At 41.9% G+C, this 19237-nt stretch overlaps 1 protein-coding gene across 6 annotated transcripts in view; it reads right to left on the reverse strand.

Moving 5' to 3' along the window:
- Window positions 1-4510: 4510 nt before the first annotated feature.
- The window catches only part of NTMT2 (N-terminal Xaa-Pro-Lys N-methyltransferase 2), a 31143-nt gene continuing 16416 nt past the window's right edge, over window positions 4511-19237 (reverse strand). For 4 of the 6 annotated variants that reach the window (XM_084527158.1, XM_084527157.1, XM_084527156.1 and 1 more), the window contains 3 exons: window positions 15528-15703; window positions 9982-10231; window positions 4511-6222 (listed from right to left, as the gene is read on the reverse strand). In XM_084527158.1, the coding sequence (XP_084383284.1) occupies window positions 5948-6222; window positions 9982-10231; window positions 15528-15703 (701 nt within the window). In that variant the 3' untranslated portion in view covers window positions 4511-5947. Of the gene's footprint in view, window positions 6223-9981; window positions 10232-15527; window positions 15704-17230; window positions 17324-18386; window positions 18617-19237 lie in introns of those variants that run through there. The other 2 variants (XM_084527155.1, XM_084527159.1) reach the window with 2 other exon arrangements.

Genomic DNA, 19237 nt, shown 5'->3' on the forward strand with positions numbered 1-19237 from the left:
GGGAGGATTCCCACACTGCAGTATTGCCCCAGAAGCAGTGGCAGTGGCAACTGAAGCTGCTCCCGGCAGTGTCAAGCTCCCTGTATGCAGAGAAAGCTGTTCAGAAAGTGCTGGGTACCACTTTCCAGAGGTTTGGCACCGTGTGTGCCATGTGTGTCATTACTTGGGAATCTCTGCTACAGATCTGGGAGAAGCCACCTCTGCATCAGGACTGTGCATTCACAGGGCATTGTCAGAGCATAGGGAGAGGGGGAAAATCAGGCATAAATTACTTACAAATCACTTTGAGTCATTGTAAAACTTAGTTTTGTGTAAAGCCTAGGTTCCTACAAGCCAAATCTTCAGACTTACAGAAATCCAGAGACACCAACAGATGTCTGCTAAGTGCGTTTGTAGGACTTCCTCAAATGTCTCAAAACTTGAGTCTCAGGAGCCTGAAAATACCAGAACAGATTAAAATGCCTGCAAATTCAACATTTTTGGAAGAGAGAGACAGGGAAGAGAGATTTCCCACCAATTTTCTGTCTTTATTTTTGCTGCGGTCATACACCAGGTTGTTCTACTAAAGCTCTGAAATGAACAGAAGCTGCGCATGTTCACGAGCACAATGTTCAGCCTGAGCCCTCTCTTTGCAGGACATATCAGGTTGGCCTAATAAGCCCGCTAACCACAACCACATTGTTTCAATCTGCTCCAAGCACAAGCAGAGTAAGTTTATGTCTGCCTGCAGAACACTCTCTCTGTAGATCCTGTAGTGGCCTGATTTGTGGAGGTGTTAATCACTCACAGCTCCCACTTAGATAAAGCTGTAATGCAGCCCAGATCACCCCTCTGTGCCTCAGTTTCCTCATCCAGAACACAATGATAACACGTGCTTCAAGCTCTAGGGATGTGTATTGTCGTACAAATATTGTTATTTATGGTGATGATGAGAATGTGAGCTTTGTTTGGTACAAAGGTCTGGGAGTGCCTACTTGACATCAGTTGAAAGAGATGGGTATTAACCTGCATGTTTGAAATACAGCCTGTTGTTATTGCTCTCAGATAAACAGAATTACCTCCTCTTAAAATCAAAGGTAATCTGCTTTACTTCAATGAGATGTGGTGATGTCCACAGAGAACAAATCACTTTTGGCAAGTGGAGGAGGGATTTTCTTGGCAAGTTAGAAGAAGCATCAAAGGAACAGAGGAGGAGTGGGATGCAGTGCAACTGGTTTTAATCACACGTAACAGTCAAGTTCCTCTGGACAGGCCTACTGTCTGATATGCCATCGTAAACACTCTGGGGAGCCTGGATTAAGAGAATGGAAAACAAACGAGAATGGCGTAAAGGCATTCAGGGCACTCTGAGGCACAACTGACAAATCTTTTATCTGCTGGTGTTACGCCAGCTGATCATGGCAATATGATATATTCCTCCCATTAATGCTGTGCCCCAGTGCCATGACTTTGATTTTTAATGAGTGTTTGGATATCCAAGTCCGTGCCCTTTTCTGGTTTCAACAGTCACAGCTCCTCAGATCACGCTGCGCTTCTGTTTGCCATTCATAATGCAGATACTGAATTGGTTATAACAAGGATGTATTTTCATTCCGACTGTACAGCCAGTGGAGGGAGGGGATACTCTTACTTCAAGCCAGTTCAGCTCTGAGGTGGTCTGAACCGCACTGCAGATGCCAGTTTCTTCCTCCTGCCTGTCAAAGAGCTTGAAGTGGCTACTCCTTAGGCCAGGCACACTGCAAGATGCCTGAACTCATGTGATACATCTAGAGAAAAACAGCCTGGGTAAATACTTCTTGACAGGACTGTGCCTCTTGAAATGACTTTCCTCTGGAAATTGTTGACTTGTTTCTCTAATTTTGGGGGCAGGGAAAGTACGGATTTTATTAGGGTATTCTATAGGAAACTAATGTTTTACTTCAGCTATTATAATACTGTGTAATGTATTATTTAAGATATCATCTCACATACCATGTAAGTTTAGATTAGATTATATAAACATCCAAACAAGAAAGTCAAACTAAAAATTTTGATATGATCATTTCAATATTTCTGAAACAAAGTATTTTAGAACATCCATTCAGCATTATGCTTCAAAATGATGGCTCTCTCTTCCAATTAGGAATGAAAAGACATTTGTAATGTCTGAGTCACCTTCTGAACATGAACGGCTTGAGCTTGACGGTTGCTGGAGCTGCACAGTTGGGATTGCTGTTCAGACTGCTGATATGATTGCTTCCATACATTTTGTTTGGGTTGCAGTAGCACTTAGGGGCTACTGTCAGAGCCTGAGGATCTGTTTTGCAAGGAATCTCACATTTATACATTACAGATAACACTTGGCCTTCTGTCACACAGAAAATAAGCATTGGACCTGATATGGGAAAAGCAGGCATTATCAAGAGCTTCAGTGGTGACATGGCAGATGCAGGCTTTTGTGTGCTTTGGCTAAGTGACTGCTTACGTACTGGTTGCCTCAGAGTAACATTGACTACCCAGGACTAATTGGGTAGCTCTTTAATTACCTGTCAGTGGTGAACGATGGTTTGAGCTTTCAGGACGCTGAATGTCCTGTGAAACCTGCCTCAGCTAGGGTCTTGATATTGAATTAAATTCCTGGCAATGTTGAGATTGGGAACAAGTGCTTACATGAACACCAGACAAATGGGATTCAAACTCCCACTGCAAACCGGTAAGCCAAAGACTTCTTTAAATGCATGACTTAAATAACCTGGAAGCTGAGGCAGAGCAACTGAGTGGATTATCCAGTCTTTGAATATCAAAAACAACTGATGCATAGATGGTTTCTAAGCAAGATCTTCTGTTTAAAATTAGTGATTTATTATTATTATTACATATTATGGTACAGACCAGAGAGGCCAGAACTTTAAAGCCAAGAATGGCCTTTACCCAAATTCATGAACTTTTAAGGGTGGCCTGCAGTGGTTAACTTGGAGTTCTTGAATTAAAATATACTTGGAAAAGGAGGAAACCAAAATATTATTGAATCTGCAGCAATCCCATGCATCTATGCCCCTGGAGAGCTTGTGTTTCTTTACTCTTGAGGTTCATTATGTCACCAGAAAAGCTTTAATATTTTACTGTGGAAGCAACATAGCCATGAAACATTAATTTTCAGGAATGTGGGAACCATGAAATATGTTTTTTTCTACTAAATTAAGATTTTACTTATTTCCATTCTCACATAGTTAAGGGAACCAATTTTCATGAAATGTTTATGAATATATAGTCTGGAAATTCAAATAGGAAAGGTCCAAAATGTGGGAAGAACATTTTTACCTCAAAAAATCTATTTCACTGATACTGATACCAGACATTTATATTCTACCTTTCATCCTAAACCACTTCTCATCCTGTATCCACCTTGGAACAGCATCTCTCATTACTGAACTGCACACACTCTGGCATGAAAGTGAACAGCTGACTTATTCCATACAATGAGATGTGGCAGCTGCTTAGATAGTTATAAAATTGTTTACCTCCCTATTTCCACAATGCCGTTCTCTTGCCATTGTAGCAACCAACACCATTCAGATATGCATGGCACAGACATGATTGTATTAGGTTCTTCAGCAGCCTCCAAGCACTCTGCACCATGGCAGATGTCTCTGGCAGGAAATAAAAATGGTGAAGAACAAATTAATTTGTAACCCGTATCTAGATCCTTTAAATATTTGTCTGTTATTGCTAATTAGTGTTGCTAACTAGAGGGCTGATGCCTCTTTCCTATAAAACAAGTGACTGGTTTTCCTTCAAGTTTCTGCACATAATCTTATGCACCCAATCACCACACCAGCTTTTAGCAGTTTCGGTAGAATGAAAGCATTGTAGTGGCTTAGAGGGAATTAGAAGCACTTAGTCAGGGGGACAATTCCAGAACAAAGTATTCACCTAGGGTTTTTAACATTATATGCTAAATTTATGCCCATTACCAGTTGATTAGAATGGAAAAATTAGCCAAAACATTCCAGAAGCATCTGTGTCATGGGAACCATAGGTTTCTAGGTTATATGACACGCCAGAATATTCAACAAATCACCAGGGTTGTTTTCCTTAATGCTACAATTAGTAATGGCACATTAAGAGAACAATTACTGGATAAGGTTTGACTGCAGGAAGCCCTATGCCATAAATTGGAAATTCTCAACATATGCAACCATATTGCTAGAGAAGATGAGCTATGCAATTAAAACAAAACTGGAGATTTGTTATCAAAGGATAGCAAACAGTACTAAAATCCAGCTGAGAGGTTCCCTGATCTTGTTATCTTCAGGCTTCTATGTGAGTTAATCTAACACAGATGACAATATTTCACAAAGACAATTGTGCATACAGTCATGTCGAGGATGCTTTATAGAACTCCTTTCCATCAGAACATGCAGGTTTGTCGTAAAGCAACTCTTTAAAAAGTCTGGTAGGTTTTGCCAGAACTACATTCCAAGGGAATAAAACAAGAAAAAAATACTGACAGAGTCAGAACAGTCCATTCTCATAGTAGGATTCATTTATAAATTTTGAACACGCCATCTTTCATTTACTTTTTGCTGCATTATAATAACAAATCTTTAAAATGCAAATTGTTTTAAAAGTTGAACTCAAAAGAAACGTTTGATTTTGTCCAAATGATAAATTTTAATCAGCTTGGAAAGGTCTGCGGTTGTGTAGTTTTCCTTTACAGAGAATTTCAAAATTGTCTCTCCTTGTACTCATTCAGAATGAAGAAGAATTTCAAATTCTGAAAATCTTTTGCAAAATGAACTCTGTCCTCCCCCTGCACTATCTGTGCATACATGAAGGGGACAAGAAGCTCAATGTGTAATTTCTGTGAGCCCTAAGGAGATAGTATGTGTGTTAGTATTGTCAAATCCAGGCTTATACAGCTGCTGTTTGAATATAAATCATAGATGCTTTTGGGCTACACTAACACACTCTGCAGTTTCGTACAGTTGTTAATTAATACAATACTGTATTAGTTCTTCTTACAGTCTTACTATTAACACTCCATGAAATCCCATTAGCTCTGCATATGGTGCCAGACTTGTTCTGAATGTGGGAAAGAAAGAAATTTACAGTGGTATGAATAATAAAGAGATGCTTTCATGTGGTTTCCACTGCGAACATTTTGAAAAAATATTTTCCAGAAAGTGGATTGTGGGGCAATCTTTTCACAAAATTTCAATGCAAACATGCATATATGTCATCTACATTTTTCCCCAGAGTGTGAAAACCCTTATGTACCACTATTGTTCTATTGCAGAAACAGAAGGAAGATAAAGTAGTCATTAAAAAGGAAAGGAAAGAAAAATTACCAGGTTGTCCCATTGTCCTAACTGACTGAAAAGCAAACAATTACAAAATAAAAATTTGCATAGCTGATGCCAATGAACGGATAAAACTTTCCTTACATTTTAGATATAAATATTTTAAAAGTACAGATAGCGATGACAGTCAAAAGTTGGGTTAGGTTTTCCAGCAGTTATTATTATGAATATCCTGTCTCAGTGATCTGACAGATCCTTCTTAACTTCCAAGAAAATTTAAGTGCCATAGTAAAAAACAGGCTTATTTCTTAACCCCTCATAGAGAGCACTCTAAAATGTATTAGCCACTACGGAAACTTCAGACCTAATTATTTTCTATTAGTTGAGTTTTGTCATAGCATCAACTCTTTAATGAAAGAGAAATCTCACAAGGAGCTGTTAGAAAGGCTTTTAAAAACAGAGGGCATGATGAAACAGGCAGGATTTAGAAGCAGACTATTCCCTGGAGAAGCTGGCTCAATTTTAATTCTCCCCTGATCCTGCCCTACAGTTACAGTAGTAGCAGTACATGGTTAGTAGGATTCCAGCAGATGCTTTTCTTCCCCTTTCTCCTCCCCAGTCCTGTGGTTCATTCATAGTCCAGTATCTGTCGTCACATTATGCAATCAGGAATGGCCAGGGCTTTTCTGCATGGCCAGCATCCAGACAGGGACACACTGCTCAGGAAATCCCTCCTGCCTCTCCTCTCGTAGGATGGTGAGTCCGCTCATTTCAATGAGGCTGTGGAGGATGTTGAGGTCTCGGATCACACTACTATCCAGACAATCCAGGATACAGCCCTCCCTGGCTACATTGTCCTTGAGAATGATAACACCGTTATCCTTCAAGCCGTTCTGGCACCGGATGAGAAACTTCAGGAGATCTTTATCTGTCAGATAGCCTACAGATGAAAAGATGGAAAACAGATCACTATTAACCATTCAAACAGACTCCCCCTGTGCACATCGGAATGGTGCCTAGATCTGTTTCTCCATATCCTAATTACTGATCTTTAGGAAAAGATCTAGATCTACCAGGTTTCATTGTGCAAACCTGGGCAAATCAATGAGATCAACAGTTACAAGCTCAAATCAATATTTATGATCCATGTTAGTAGTAGCAACAGATGTGGACAGAAGTCAGTGGCAATAGTGGAGAAAATACTGGGTGCTGAAGGGTTCTTTAATCTGGTGGTTAAAGTCATAATAAGAATCAGTGGCAGGAAGCTGGAGCCAAACAAATTCAAATTGGAAATAAGTGACAACTGTTTTAACAGTGTAAGTAATTACCAATTGGAAACTACCAACAGAAGTGGTGGATTTACCACCTCTTGAAGTCCTCAAATCAAGCGTGGTTGACTTTCTCAAGATATGTTTTAATTGAACACAAACTTCTTGCTCAGCACAAGGGTAAAGCAATGAAATATAACAGCTTGTAATATAGAATGGGTCAAATTAGATAATCTAATAGTCCCTTCTGGCTTTTTGTGCTACAAATCTCTGTAACTTCGTGTAACATGTGCCCATCAAAGAAGCTCTGGATTAAAGATCCAGTGAGGAATGCAAGCCCTAACAAACTGTCAAATAAACTCTTCATATTGCTCCATACTGTTGTGATTTCTGCATATACCACATGTGTTTAAAAACAGGAATTTTTTAATATGTTATTGAGATTGTGTTTTGCATCTCCATTCTCAAAGATCACTTCTGTTGAGATCAGTAGAGTGGGGCTCAGAGAAGAGCAAAATGAGAACCTCATGTGTGAAACCTACCTAAAATGAATTAACAAGGGCAGGTGTTCAGAAACTGAATGAAAAACTTGAAAAAGTTGATTGTATTTTCTAGTCAAAATATTTAGTTTTCTTCATGGTAGATCTAAACTTTTATAAATGGAAGTTGTCATTTCAAAACCACGTTTTGATATAGAACGTCATTTTTGTTTAACTACTTCACTCTCCCCAAAAAAAGAGAAAGAAAAAGGACACAAAGCCCAAAGCTGAATGCCTTCAAAGCTGTAGGAAAATGTTAATTTCAGTACAAAATGTAAACTTACATTTTTATTTCTTCATAAAGTAACAGCCAGGGCTCATATAGTTATGTATATGTAAGACAAATCAAGATTGCATAGGCAAGATTCATTGAAGCATTTGGCCACTTAATTTGGAATTTAATGTTCTCTTAATCTAGCTTTTAGCCTAGTTTTCCTCCAAAATGAGATTTTCATTGTGTTGCTATCTTCCAGTCTGTCCTGCCCTGCTACCCCAAAAAGTGTGGATCTTGTTGGCATATTTCAGCCAAATTCAGGATAGTAGTAGAAGCCTGATTAATACTGAAGATCACTATATAGTTAATTGCAATTTATGGCTGAAGGGAGGAAGGAGAATCAGCCCTCCATTTCTACAAAAGAAGAGGCATATGCTGCCTTTGTCAGCAGCCACCCAGCTGATCTGCACAGCCCCAACAAGTCTTCAGTCATTCTGCCTCATGTTGACTGGGATTTGTTCAAGAGATGAGCCAGGAGCCAGGTTTACTGTAATGGTTGATTGATTAGTCAAAAAGAATAGAAATGCAAAGGAAAATTAAATCGTTCTGAAGCAATTTGTTTGCATAGCAATAGAGGAAAGACCTGTTCTAAGACCAGTTTCCTTACTGTTTAAGACTACATGTAGAGGACAAATTAAGTGCTCCTGAATAAAACCATCTTCTGTGCTGATCTCTCTGCCTTTGTCTTTTGCCTAACAAGAAACAATTTCTGGGATTTTGGTTAGGAGAAGTTGTTCAAGACTCCTCTTGTGCTTTAGAATAACAAATCCTGCCAGCTGAAATTGCACAAGGGACGCTTAGGTCCAACGACAAGAAGAAAACCTTTCTGGAAGGACTGCTAGGCACTGCAGCAGGTTTTCCAGAAAAATTACAAACTCTTCAGCAGTAAAGGTTTTAAGGAACAGCTTGGGGAAAAAATCTGCCAAAAATGGTATTTCTGACTGATTGGGAAAGGAGAATAAAAAGTTGACTTTTCAGGTCACCTTCAATTCACTTCTGTAGTTGCATGACTATTCTGTTTGCTTATGGGCTTACAACACTTTTCATTCAAGGATCTCTGCACACTTCACAAAAGTAATTAATTCCCATATCATTGCTGTAAATAGGAGGGGAAAAAAAAGATGCTTTTCTGGGGGGAGGTGAGGAGCATAGCCCACACTGTCTAACTGCCTCTTTGCTGCTATTAATGCTGCAGTGCATTCATAGGGGTGGCTGCAGGAGAAGCAGCAGGTATTTGTTATAGGGGGTGGTGGTGCTGGATGACACAGCTAACAGAACCTGTTGGATAAGCATCAGTGCATGTAAAAGATACAATCATATAGTTTATAGCTTTTGATGATTTCACCATGGTTGTTTGTTTGTTTGTTTTTTTCAGGTTGTTTCTTGAAATAAACCCTAGGTCTCAATAAAAAATCATGAGATTCAGAAATCCATCCGAGAACACCAGCAGGAAGGATAGATTCCCACTGTCAGAGGCTAAGAAAGGACCAAAGGTGATATCCCTGAAGGGCCACTTAGCCTAACAAGTTCTGTGTGTGAGGGGTATCATGCCAGTGTTTCCCTCAAGGTCTTTGCTGGAAACCATCCCACAGGATGCCAAGACATGATGCAAAAGGGGTGAAACCTGTGTGGAAAATGTCTCTCTGCAAAGAACTGAAGAAAACCATCCTTAAATGAAGGCAGGATCAATCTTGTAACTAAACAAACCCAACAACCTGTCCTGTGTTCAAATGCTTGGGCTGCCCCATCCACAAAGGGGGTGAGATCTCTCAAAAAGGCTCTTTTTTCTTGCTAGACTGCATGTCAGAAGGTGAGAAATCATCAAGGATATCTCTCTGGCAGTCTGCAGTACCCAACGGCTCATGAAAAACACATGGGCAAAAGGGTGTCCAAAATCTGCCAAGACTCGAGACACCAACAATGAGGTCTCACATGCTGCACATCCTCACAGCCAAGCTTGATCCTCACACATTGGTACTGCCACAGTGCTACAGTCTTTCTCCCACCACGTGCCAGATGTGGAGGTGTTGACAGATCACATCTCACTATGAGGCCAACGCTCTGTATCTGTCTGCAGCAGTAGTAGCTAAGGAGGATTCCTGCTCAATATATAAGGCCTATTTATAAGGCCTACTCCTCAGCTGCACCTTAGCACGCAAGCTGCTCCCACGTACATGTACCTTTCTCCAGTATTTGACATGAAAAAAGCAACTTGATCTCTACCCACTGTGCATGTGGCTAGGGAGAACTCTCAGAAGCCTCTTGTGAGTTTTTGAAGGAAACAGGACTGTACTGGGCTGACAGGGGACTGTGGCAAATTACAGGAGATATGGACTGCGAGGACTGCCTGACTGCACAGGAAGGCTACAGGAGTACGGTGGTTTCAGATTTATTTATTTATCTTCTTATTTGCTTGTCCTGGATGCTATGGGACCAGGTACTGGAAGTGAATGAGTGCAAGACTAGCCTTGTGCCTCCAGCACTGGTCAGTCCTGGCCTGGCATTATTAAAGGCTTGAGAACCTCCTTTTACAGCTGCACCATTCTTTTAACGTTAATTTTAGCACAGGCTGTGTAGTTCTCTGAGATGCTGAGCTGGATGAATCATGCTGAACTAACCTGAAACCCACTGAATCCAGATGACATCATATCTTTGTGGGGCTGGAGTGAATTCCTGGAGGCTTTTGCAATAATACATCTCTACTCTGTCCTCCTTGCCCTGCAGGTAGTTCGGGACCTCAGCCAGGAAATTCTCCATCATATCCACCAGTTCCACGCTCTTGAAAACTGGTAACAGGACATGCTTGCTGATCCGACCTATCCCAGAGCCGCAGTCCAGGGCGCGGTTGGTGCCAGCTTTCCCCACCCCCTGTGGAACACAAGAAAATTATTTGAAATCTGAAAACTGAAAGATCATCCCCTCGTCTCTGTAAAGTTGTTTGCAACTTCATCTGTCATGTATTTGTATGTCACAGCCAACTACAAGACTACGCAAATCTCATTATGTTCTGACCCCAGTAAAGGCCTAATGAAAAAGAAAGAATATGCCAAATATTGCATACAAGAAGTAACTTCTGGAGCACAGAATGCCTAAGGTGCCCATTGACATCTTTGCAGATGCAGAGTGTCTGTGAGATCCAACTGTGTTTCTCAGAATAAGTTGGATCTGAGCAAAGATCATGGAGTTTTAGGTAACTTATCACAACACGAAAGTTTGGACTGGAGCATATACAGAATTTCTTTTTTTTAGTCAAAGAAACAAGCAAGATGATTGAGTAGTTTCTGCTTAAGTATTCATTTTTTTCTTCCTAAATATCGTCTCTGGATAGAGATCAGACAAGAAAAATTGTTGCACAGAGGATATGTCTTTGAGAAAATAATGAGTCACTGTAAAAGGACCTTTATAATGAAAGCTGTATTTTACCCCTGAAGCTTCCATTCTGGCTATAAAAAGGCTCTTAAGAGCCTGCTGCTGTTCTGTAAAACAGAATTTTTTACTTAAAAAAGAAATTTTAAGTCTGTACAGGCACCGACTGTGGGACTGGAGCTCCCCTGGCCGAAGTTATCTGTTAAACAAATACATTAAAAGCAAATGTAAACACCTTTTCCCTGTCTCTGGAACTGAGCATTGAAGCAAAAGCTATGGGCCAAAGTCCCTGCTGTACCTTTGCTGCTCTTAAAGGAAATAAGCCCAGGAACAGTCTAGCTCTTCCTGCTTATTGGGAGACCCCCTCTGTAATGACCAAGCATAAATCATGTAACTCACTGTTTTTCTGGCCTTGCTTCAGTGGGTAATTCAGTAGATTATTAAGGTCAAAGGACAGTACCGTCAATGACATGACTATGAATAGCCCAGCTCAGCATCTGGGTACACAGAGTAACCGTAGAAAGAGCACAAGGACCTCAATCTCACTGGTCTCTGGGGCTGCTGGTCCTAATTTGTATACCTAGGAAGATTAGGAAGATTAATCTCCCGATGCGTGCAGGAGTCCACAAGCCTTCCACCCGATTGGACTCTGGAGAATACCTGTTTGTAGTTAGCCAGAAAATGTGAGCTATTCTTCATTCCCAGGCTGGGTTTAGAAGCATGGGGCTTTTACTGAGGACAAGACTGAGCTGTAACGAAGAGTTCATGAAAGGAGAAGGAACTGTGCATTAGATCTTCACAAGGTGTATTTCTGTACTGTTTGCTGGCAGGTACATACAGGCTTATGCTGATGAGATTAAGTAAAATGGTTGAGGAGGGCTGGTGAGAAAACAGGCATCATTTACCAAAAAGCTAACAGAATTAGATAAAAAGCTGTTCAACTTCTTTAACTTTGTATTTCAGAGAACCTACAGTCACAGTACCTTACTAAAACCAGGGAATTCATTTCCCATGATGTGTCACAGCAAGGACCTCTGATGTCACATCTCCATTTGCCATCAAGAAAAGGGAAAGGAAACACTCATGGGAGATGAAGCTTGACCCCATGCTTCACTGACAGGGAGCAAGAGCACCAGGCAGTCAGAAGAGAAGCCCTGCAAAGCACCACAGCTCCATTTATAATGAAAATGTTGACATAATTCCATGTTCAGCTAATATATTTTCAGTTTGGGAGTGCTCAGATCTTTGACAGGGTATTAACATTTTCTTTGGAAGGCAAGCATTTTCCCAAAAGCCTAATTGAGTTGAAAATTGGACTTCTTATTTAAAGAAATAGTGTAAGTGAAAATTTTAAGCCAGAGCAGGCTTCAGAATTTAAGATTGACTGCTTCTCTTTTTACGTGTTTCCCGTTACTCAGAATCGCTGTCACTGAGGTCATGTACACACCCAAAAATTCTGCTGTGAAGCTGAACAGGGCACTCACAAAGCTCCTTAGAAATAAAAGAGTTGTGGCATATGTTCATGATGCTACTACTTCAGGTTTTGAAAGGGCAGGAAGGCAGTCTAGATATGTAGGGGAAACAAAATAAATCAGCGTTTAAGAAATAGTTAAAAAACACAGTGGTTTTCTTTCTAAGTAAATAAAAAACCTTTTTTCAATCAAATATCTTCCATCTCGCTGATCAAACAGAAGGAAAATCACTTTCCAGAAGCTTTTCATTCAGAAAGTCCCTCATCAGGCAGCTGAATTTAGGGCAAGACAGGGCAGCAAGGAATGAAGGGTTTGGGGGCAGAAAGGGAGCTATAAGAACATAATCCCCATCTGTACTGTTTCATACACCTAAGCTCTCAATTTTTCCTTAATTAATGGTTTCTTTGCTCCGTTTTTTTAACAGATTACCTCTGGATTAGAGAGAACACAGTGCCTGTGTGGACATCAAGGCTTGAACCGGTGTGAATACATTTCCATACATATGCATTGGTATAACTCTGCTGATAACCTTTCAAGTACGACTGTACCTAAGACAACCTATAGCTTGTCTGTATAGCACTGTTGGCTCAAGTTCTCACTCAGATGTTGCTTTTGGTTTGAGTTCTGCCCACACACACATAAAACCTCTTAACGTGAGCACAGTGGCACTTTTAACTCAGTTTGACTCGCCTGGGCTGGAGACAGGTTAAAATATAAGTGAAGTCCTTAGTTTTCTATTGCCTTGTTGTAATTCCTTCCATGTGCCCAGGCAAGATAAATTCTCCCATGGTAAAGAAATCTGTAGCTCAGTTTACAGTGGCGCTAAGAATCATGCTAAGAAATGCCATACATGAAGGTATGCAACATCAGTCATGGAAGGGAAATGTCACTGTGTGGCATTTCCACACCAGCCAAACTAACTCAAGAAGGGTAATTTGAGTGGAACTGGGCAACTGTTTTTAAGGAGCACTAGTTTTGCCAGAAAATAAAGTTTTGGAAGAAGAAAACTCTCTGTGAAATTGATACCTCAAATCTAGAGAATAGTTCTAGCCAAAAAAACATGGGAAAGAATGTTGAAAATGTCAAGATACTTCTTTCTGACGACTTTCAAGGAAAAAAAAAAACTTGTCAACTTTTCATTTCTAAACAGCATTTTTCATTTTGGAACTGACTTATATCTTGAAAACAAAGGAAAAGTTTTTTTCAGAGGGTAAAACAATCAAAAAATAAATGAAATACATTCAGTTGATCTGAAACTAATTTTCCTATTTTCTGAGTTTGTTAAACTTCTCTGTAAAGAAAATGTAGTTTATATTAGGGTGAAGCAAATTGTTTTTGTTTTTTTCTTGACTGCCTTATTGGAAAAAAAATATTCATGGAGCCATAAACTAGGGAAGACATGGCTCAAATTAGCTGTAGAGTAAGGTCACTACTACAGAAAGCCAGTAAATATCTGTATCTGCTTGAGAAGGATTCAAATTTTAGTAGTAAGAAAGGAAAATAAACCAGAAGTAAATAACCAATTGTATCTCAATAGAGGACAGGCTTTAACAAACTAAATCAGAACTAGCAAACATGCAGATTCCTTTCTCTTCCCTTTTTTTTTTTTTTTTTTTCTTGTTTGATCTTGGCCATTCAGAGTATCCCTTCTATCCCTGGCTAATAATAGGAGTAGGAACTCTGCTCTGGAGTATTTTGTATCTGTCATCACACCTGATGCATTGGGTATGAATTCTCTTTGGCCTGTGAAACTCTGCTACAGACTGTACTTCTTTCCTTTTTGGGTCCTGGACATGAGAAAGTTTAACAGTGTGGTTCAAACTGGCTGTTCAGGAAACTGAATCTATATGATGTCTAGGAAGCGTGAAATCTTTCCCCGAACACAGGCTTATGCATCACTTGAATTCCACAAATGTCCTTAAAAGAAGACTTAAGTAACATGTAAGGGATATGCCTTTGGCTGGCTCTGGGCTCACAAGTTGCTTTTTTTTTTTTTTCCCCTGAAAATGCCATGTTACTGTCAGGTTCATCTGCCTTGCTGAATTTACTTCACATTTTCTTATTTTGTAAAAAGCCTGATAGATGGAGGCCTTCAAATGTTGTTAAACCATTAATACAAAACACGGTCATTAGAAATAACGTATTTTTTTCACTTAGGTAATCGCAGTTTCCCATTACCTAAAAACACACTACCCCCAAAGCCTCTGTCAAGTACAGTAAACTTTTTCATCAGCTGCCCTTCACGGCTATATAGGATGTTTATCTGTTGTTAAACCACACTCATTTTCCATCCCAACTCATTTAAACTGTGCCCTTTTGAAACACAACATCTAATTAACTTATTGAGTTTTTTTTCCACAAAAGATCATGAAGGCTAAAAAAAAGGTCATCTGCCTATGCCAAGTTTGTACATTTGAGTAGAAAATGAAAGATCTGTGGTAGTGTTATATAGAACTAGTAATTTTGTGAGCAGGACAATATAGAAAATTTGGTTCCCTGTAGCTTTGTGAGTTCTTTAGCATCTAATACTGTTGTTGAGCTAATTTAGCAGGCTTTTTATCCCCGGGAAGGGGAAGAGGCAGTCAGAAAACCATTGGACCACACTTAAAAAAATGTACAGATTCCTAAAGATACATTTAGGCATCAGTGGGATTTTCTGAAACCTGAGTGCCAGTGATACTGCTATTGTACGTGCTTTTAAAATCCTGCTTGGCATCTCTTTGCATCTCAGGTCAAACCAGACCTTTAAAATCTTTACAGACCTTTAGAGATCTGCCTACAAAGTCCACAGTGATACTACAATGGTCAAGAATAATATATTTTTCCTAATGGTAGCTTATTCTATATACTGATAACACTGGGAGGGGAAGGAGGGTTGGTTTTTCTTGCAGCATTCTCAGAAAAAAAAATAAAAACCTATAAATAGGCAAAACAGAAACTTGGCATTTAGTCTCAGCTACTTTCCCAAATAGACTGCAGGAATTTGCACAGACGACCACGAAAAGTCCCAGTCCTGCACTGAGAATTAATCTCCCACCCAAGCTATAGGAAGTCCTTGCACAGTCCTCTTTGCAAGCTTCAGAGTGTGAGAAAGGGATGCAAAACAGGTAAAAAACAACATACAGCCGGGCAAAATGCGTTTTCAGGATGATGAGTGCTCTGGCAGGATGCATGTAAATTATATGTTCCTAGCCCCCATCGCAGCCAGTTACGACGTGCGCTTCATGCATATCAAATATGACATATGGTGCCATTTACAATACTGCATGTCGCTTATGCCACACACCACCGCTGTCTCTTGCAGAAGATGGGATTAAATGACTCACCCCAACAAACTTCCTGAGAAATTCCCTGGAGGATTCAATGTCTGTATTGGAGAGCTCAATGTAGTCTCCCATCATGCCCTCTTCTGTGGCTGGTACCTCCTGGTAGAAGTGTTTGGCCCTGGCGTAGAACTGCATCTCCCCATTGATAACTTGACTTGTTAAAGCGTAAAGTTTCACTGTAGGCAGATAAATCATTGTTTCATTGTTAATGACAGATATTTCTGGGTTAGTTTTATTGTTCTGGAGGCATGGTGGTGAAGAGCTACAAATCTAAGTTGAGCCTCCATATCAGCAAACCTCTGTTTCAAAAGCAAAGGTAAAAGGAAGGGTGTTGGATTTAATCCTGCAAGGCTGTGAAAGGAGACAGCACCTCTTGGGTACATTCAGTGCCTCCCAGGCTCAGACCTCGTTTGTCATTACACAGTACGATTTCCCATCAGTGAAAAATCATTTCAGTTTGAAGACGAACATTCATGCCAGAGAGAGAAATGGGGCTGGTTTTCTCCCCGAATTGCTGTGGACAGAGATTATGGCTGTACAGGATCCACACTTCTGCTGTCACAAACCTAACCGCCCCTTACGGCCTGCACGTTTCCATATACGCTTTCCAGCCATTGACAGCTGCACGGAGAGAGTAGCACAAGAGTGCAGATGAATGAGGCACTTGCTCTCGTTTATTTTTAGTGATACTGTACAGTCTGGGGCACTGCGAGTAAGCTGAACCCACGAGCAGATGGTACTCTCAGGCCTCGAAGACTATACAGAGGGGAAGGATAATTTACAAGAGAGAGTCCTAAATTTTCTTCCATCATAGATCAGGGAGCAAAATAATAAAACTCCCGTGTGCAGAGGCTTGGATATTTCTTTTCATTGCTTGGCTATTTGCTGGTAATAAACAGCAATCATAACTTTGAGGCTGTTTTATCAGAACCCGTGAGTTCTGTTGGGTGAAGGCTTATTGGCCCCCATTCAATGAAGAACTGAGATCTATGTGCTGCATCTGTTTCTCTTCTGTACTTGTGTGTTGGCATATCAAACGTAGTTATGTTTCATAGCTCAAAATTTGGGACGCGGGCAGGTCAGAAACTGTTTGGAGACCAGCAGCTCTTGCTGTCCCCCCTCACATGCAGGTGCACGGGCATTTTTCTGCGTGTACGAGGAGCTGTTCCCAGCCAGGCCTTCCGACAAAACCACGACTACAAGCCTGGGGGTGAAAGCCAAGCACTAAGGAGGGATGGAGTCACTCTGGGAGTGTCTTCGTGAGCACCACTTTGCAGCGTGAGCCCAGCCCTGCTGCAGACTTCCAGAGTGCTCAGGGAACTGGAAGCGAGCAAGCAGCAAACACCTTTCTGTTAAGGATAAGGGAGCAGGACTTGGTCGCTGCTCAACTTCTGCCTTCTGGGGGCTGAATCCTTAAAACTGCTGCTGGTAACGCTGGCAGGGCTCTGAACAAGCCCCGCTGGGAGCAGGAGCTATGCCCTCCGCTCAGAGGATGAGAGCTAGGCCAGAGAGCCCGAACGTAAGCCTGGAATGGATTTATTGAGGGCAAGCAAGCTCAGCAGGGAATGATAAGTGTGTGCCTGCCCATCCTCAGCGGGAGAATGACATTTTGGAGGCAAATGAGGGGGGACAAAGGAAGTCGGATGGAGAATAATTACCACCAAGGACCACTCAGAACAGAATAGTGCTATTGGGTTACACACCAGCAGCATGCCCGGCATATCCTTCATCCAACAAAAGCAGCATTACCAGCCCCTCTTGTCATCACCTGCTTAAGTCAACTGCTGAACGGATACTATTAAAGCTTTAATCCATTACACATTTATGTTATGCCTGAGAAATTTATACCACAAGAAGCACTGAGCCCAGCAAGGGTCAAACCTGGGAGTTTTACACACTCCCCTGATTATATTCACATTCTCAGAAGAAACCATTCAGCTGCAGAAATTAATATGAAAGGGGCAGCAGCCAATCCCCAGCACTACTTGGCCAGGGTGGCTCCCGGAGCCTGGGAAATAAAGGCTCCATTGGTGGTAGGGATTCTTCCAGTAAATGATCTCCATCCTCCCCCGGGAGCGGCACCAGCTTGTTTTCTCTGGGTCTTGTTTTCTCCATTTCAGATGCCAGCCTGTCTGCTGAACAGAACTGAATCCCCTGATGCTGCTTTACCGGATCTTCCCTATGAGAGTCCAGTGATGATTTCTAGGGTTTGTTTAATGGGACTATCAAGGGACTGTGATTTATCCCGTTCCACTAGACTGAAGGGAAATGCATTTACAGGCTGTCTGCACACTAGGACAGGGTGTTGCAGGCAGCTGGCAGCACGCATGACAAATATTCAGGGTCCTTCTACTCAATACATGAGCCTGACCCGAGGCAACACATGGAGACGATATGCTGCTCAGGATATCAGATCTGTAGTGTGTGCTCTCAGATTTCTCACTCAGAAGCAGTGTCAGGCTCGCAGAATGCCTGCCGGGGCTCGCATGCACACACCAGCTGACTTCGGCTCCTCCCTGGCCAGCTGGGGCCCCAGAGCCCTGCCTTATGTGCTGGCATCTGAAACCACCTCTGGTCTGAACATCCACTTTTTTTCTCTACCCAGCGAACTTTGCAAAGATCTTTTTGTGCAAGTGTCCCCCTCGGAGGGCATGCAAGGACACCGGCTAAAAGGGTGGCACTGTACCCACAGCCTCCTCCTGCAGAGCCACGGAATCTCGCTCCCGGAGCGTGCGACCTCCACAGATGATTTCCACCTCTCTGCTCCCTCAGTGTTTCTCCTCCCTCTCATGAATTTGCATCGCTGCCAACTCTCCCAACCCACAACCCAATTTTCCAGACACAACCAATCAACCTCACCTCTGATCTGCCTCGCAGCTGTGCCTGGCATGCAGGCTCGAGCAGCAGGACCAGAGGGAGCAGGAGGTTTGCCAGCTTGCAGGAATCTACCGCAAAAGAGGAGTGCGAGGAGACACATGTCCTTGGTGGCAGCTAGCGTTGCAGCTCTGCTCCAGCACGCCTCCCCCTCATCACAGGACCTGTCTAGCCAGAGGCATCTTCCCATTCCGCGACCCACGTGGGACTATCTCCTGCATCAGGAAATGAAATACTTGTGAGGTCTGTTGCTGACACACAGCCTGATTTCAGTGTACGCCGCGAAGCAGGGCACAGGCAGGACAGGATGATGGAGCCTGTAAGTCTCCCACAGGCTGCGGGGGGAGGCAGCTCTCACAAAGTTTGCAGTGTTCACTTAGGTGCCTTGTAATGTTTCCTGTTAGGAATGTGTTTCTAGTAAAGTGAGAAGAAAACTTTTTAGCGTGGCACGCAGCCTCTCAGCTCAACCTGCTGGCAAGGCCCTCGAGCAGCGAAGGCTGAAAGGAACCCACTGGCAAAGGAGGCTGAGAGCAGAAACTGGCTCCTAAAGGTCACCCGCAGTCATGAGGTGTTAGCAATTTCCAGTTGCTGCAGACGTGGTCTGGATGCTGAGTGGTGACCTAGATCTGAATGCCAGTCCCTGTGCTAGACGGGGAACATCTACCTAAGCCCTTTTTCCCTGCACAGTCCAAAAATGCTATCTCCATTTTTTTTTATGGATCAGCTCAAAATGTTGTTTCCCTTTTCTGATCTAAAGCTCTAGAGAAATGGGACCCCATAATACACAGGACTGGGCACAATCCCAACCTGCAGTACGTGTTCTTGGTTGCAGGGTT

Source organism: Aythya ferina (genome assembly GCF_964211825.1).
Source record: "Aythya ferina genome assembly, chromosome: 8".
Classification (NCBI taxonomy): domain Eukaryota; kingdom Metazoa; phylum Chordata; class Aves; order Anseriformes; family Anatidae; genus Aythya; species Aythya ferina.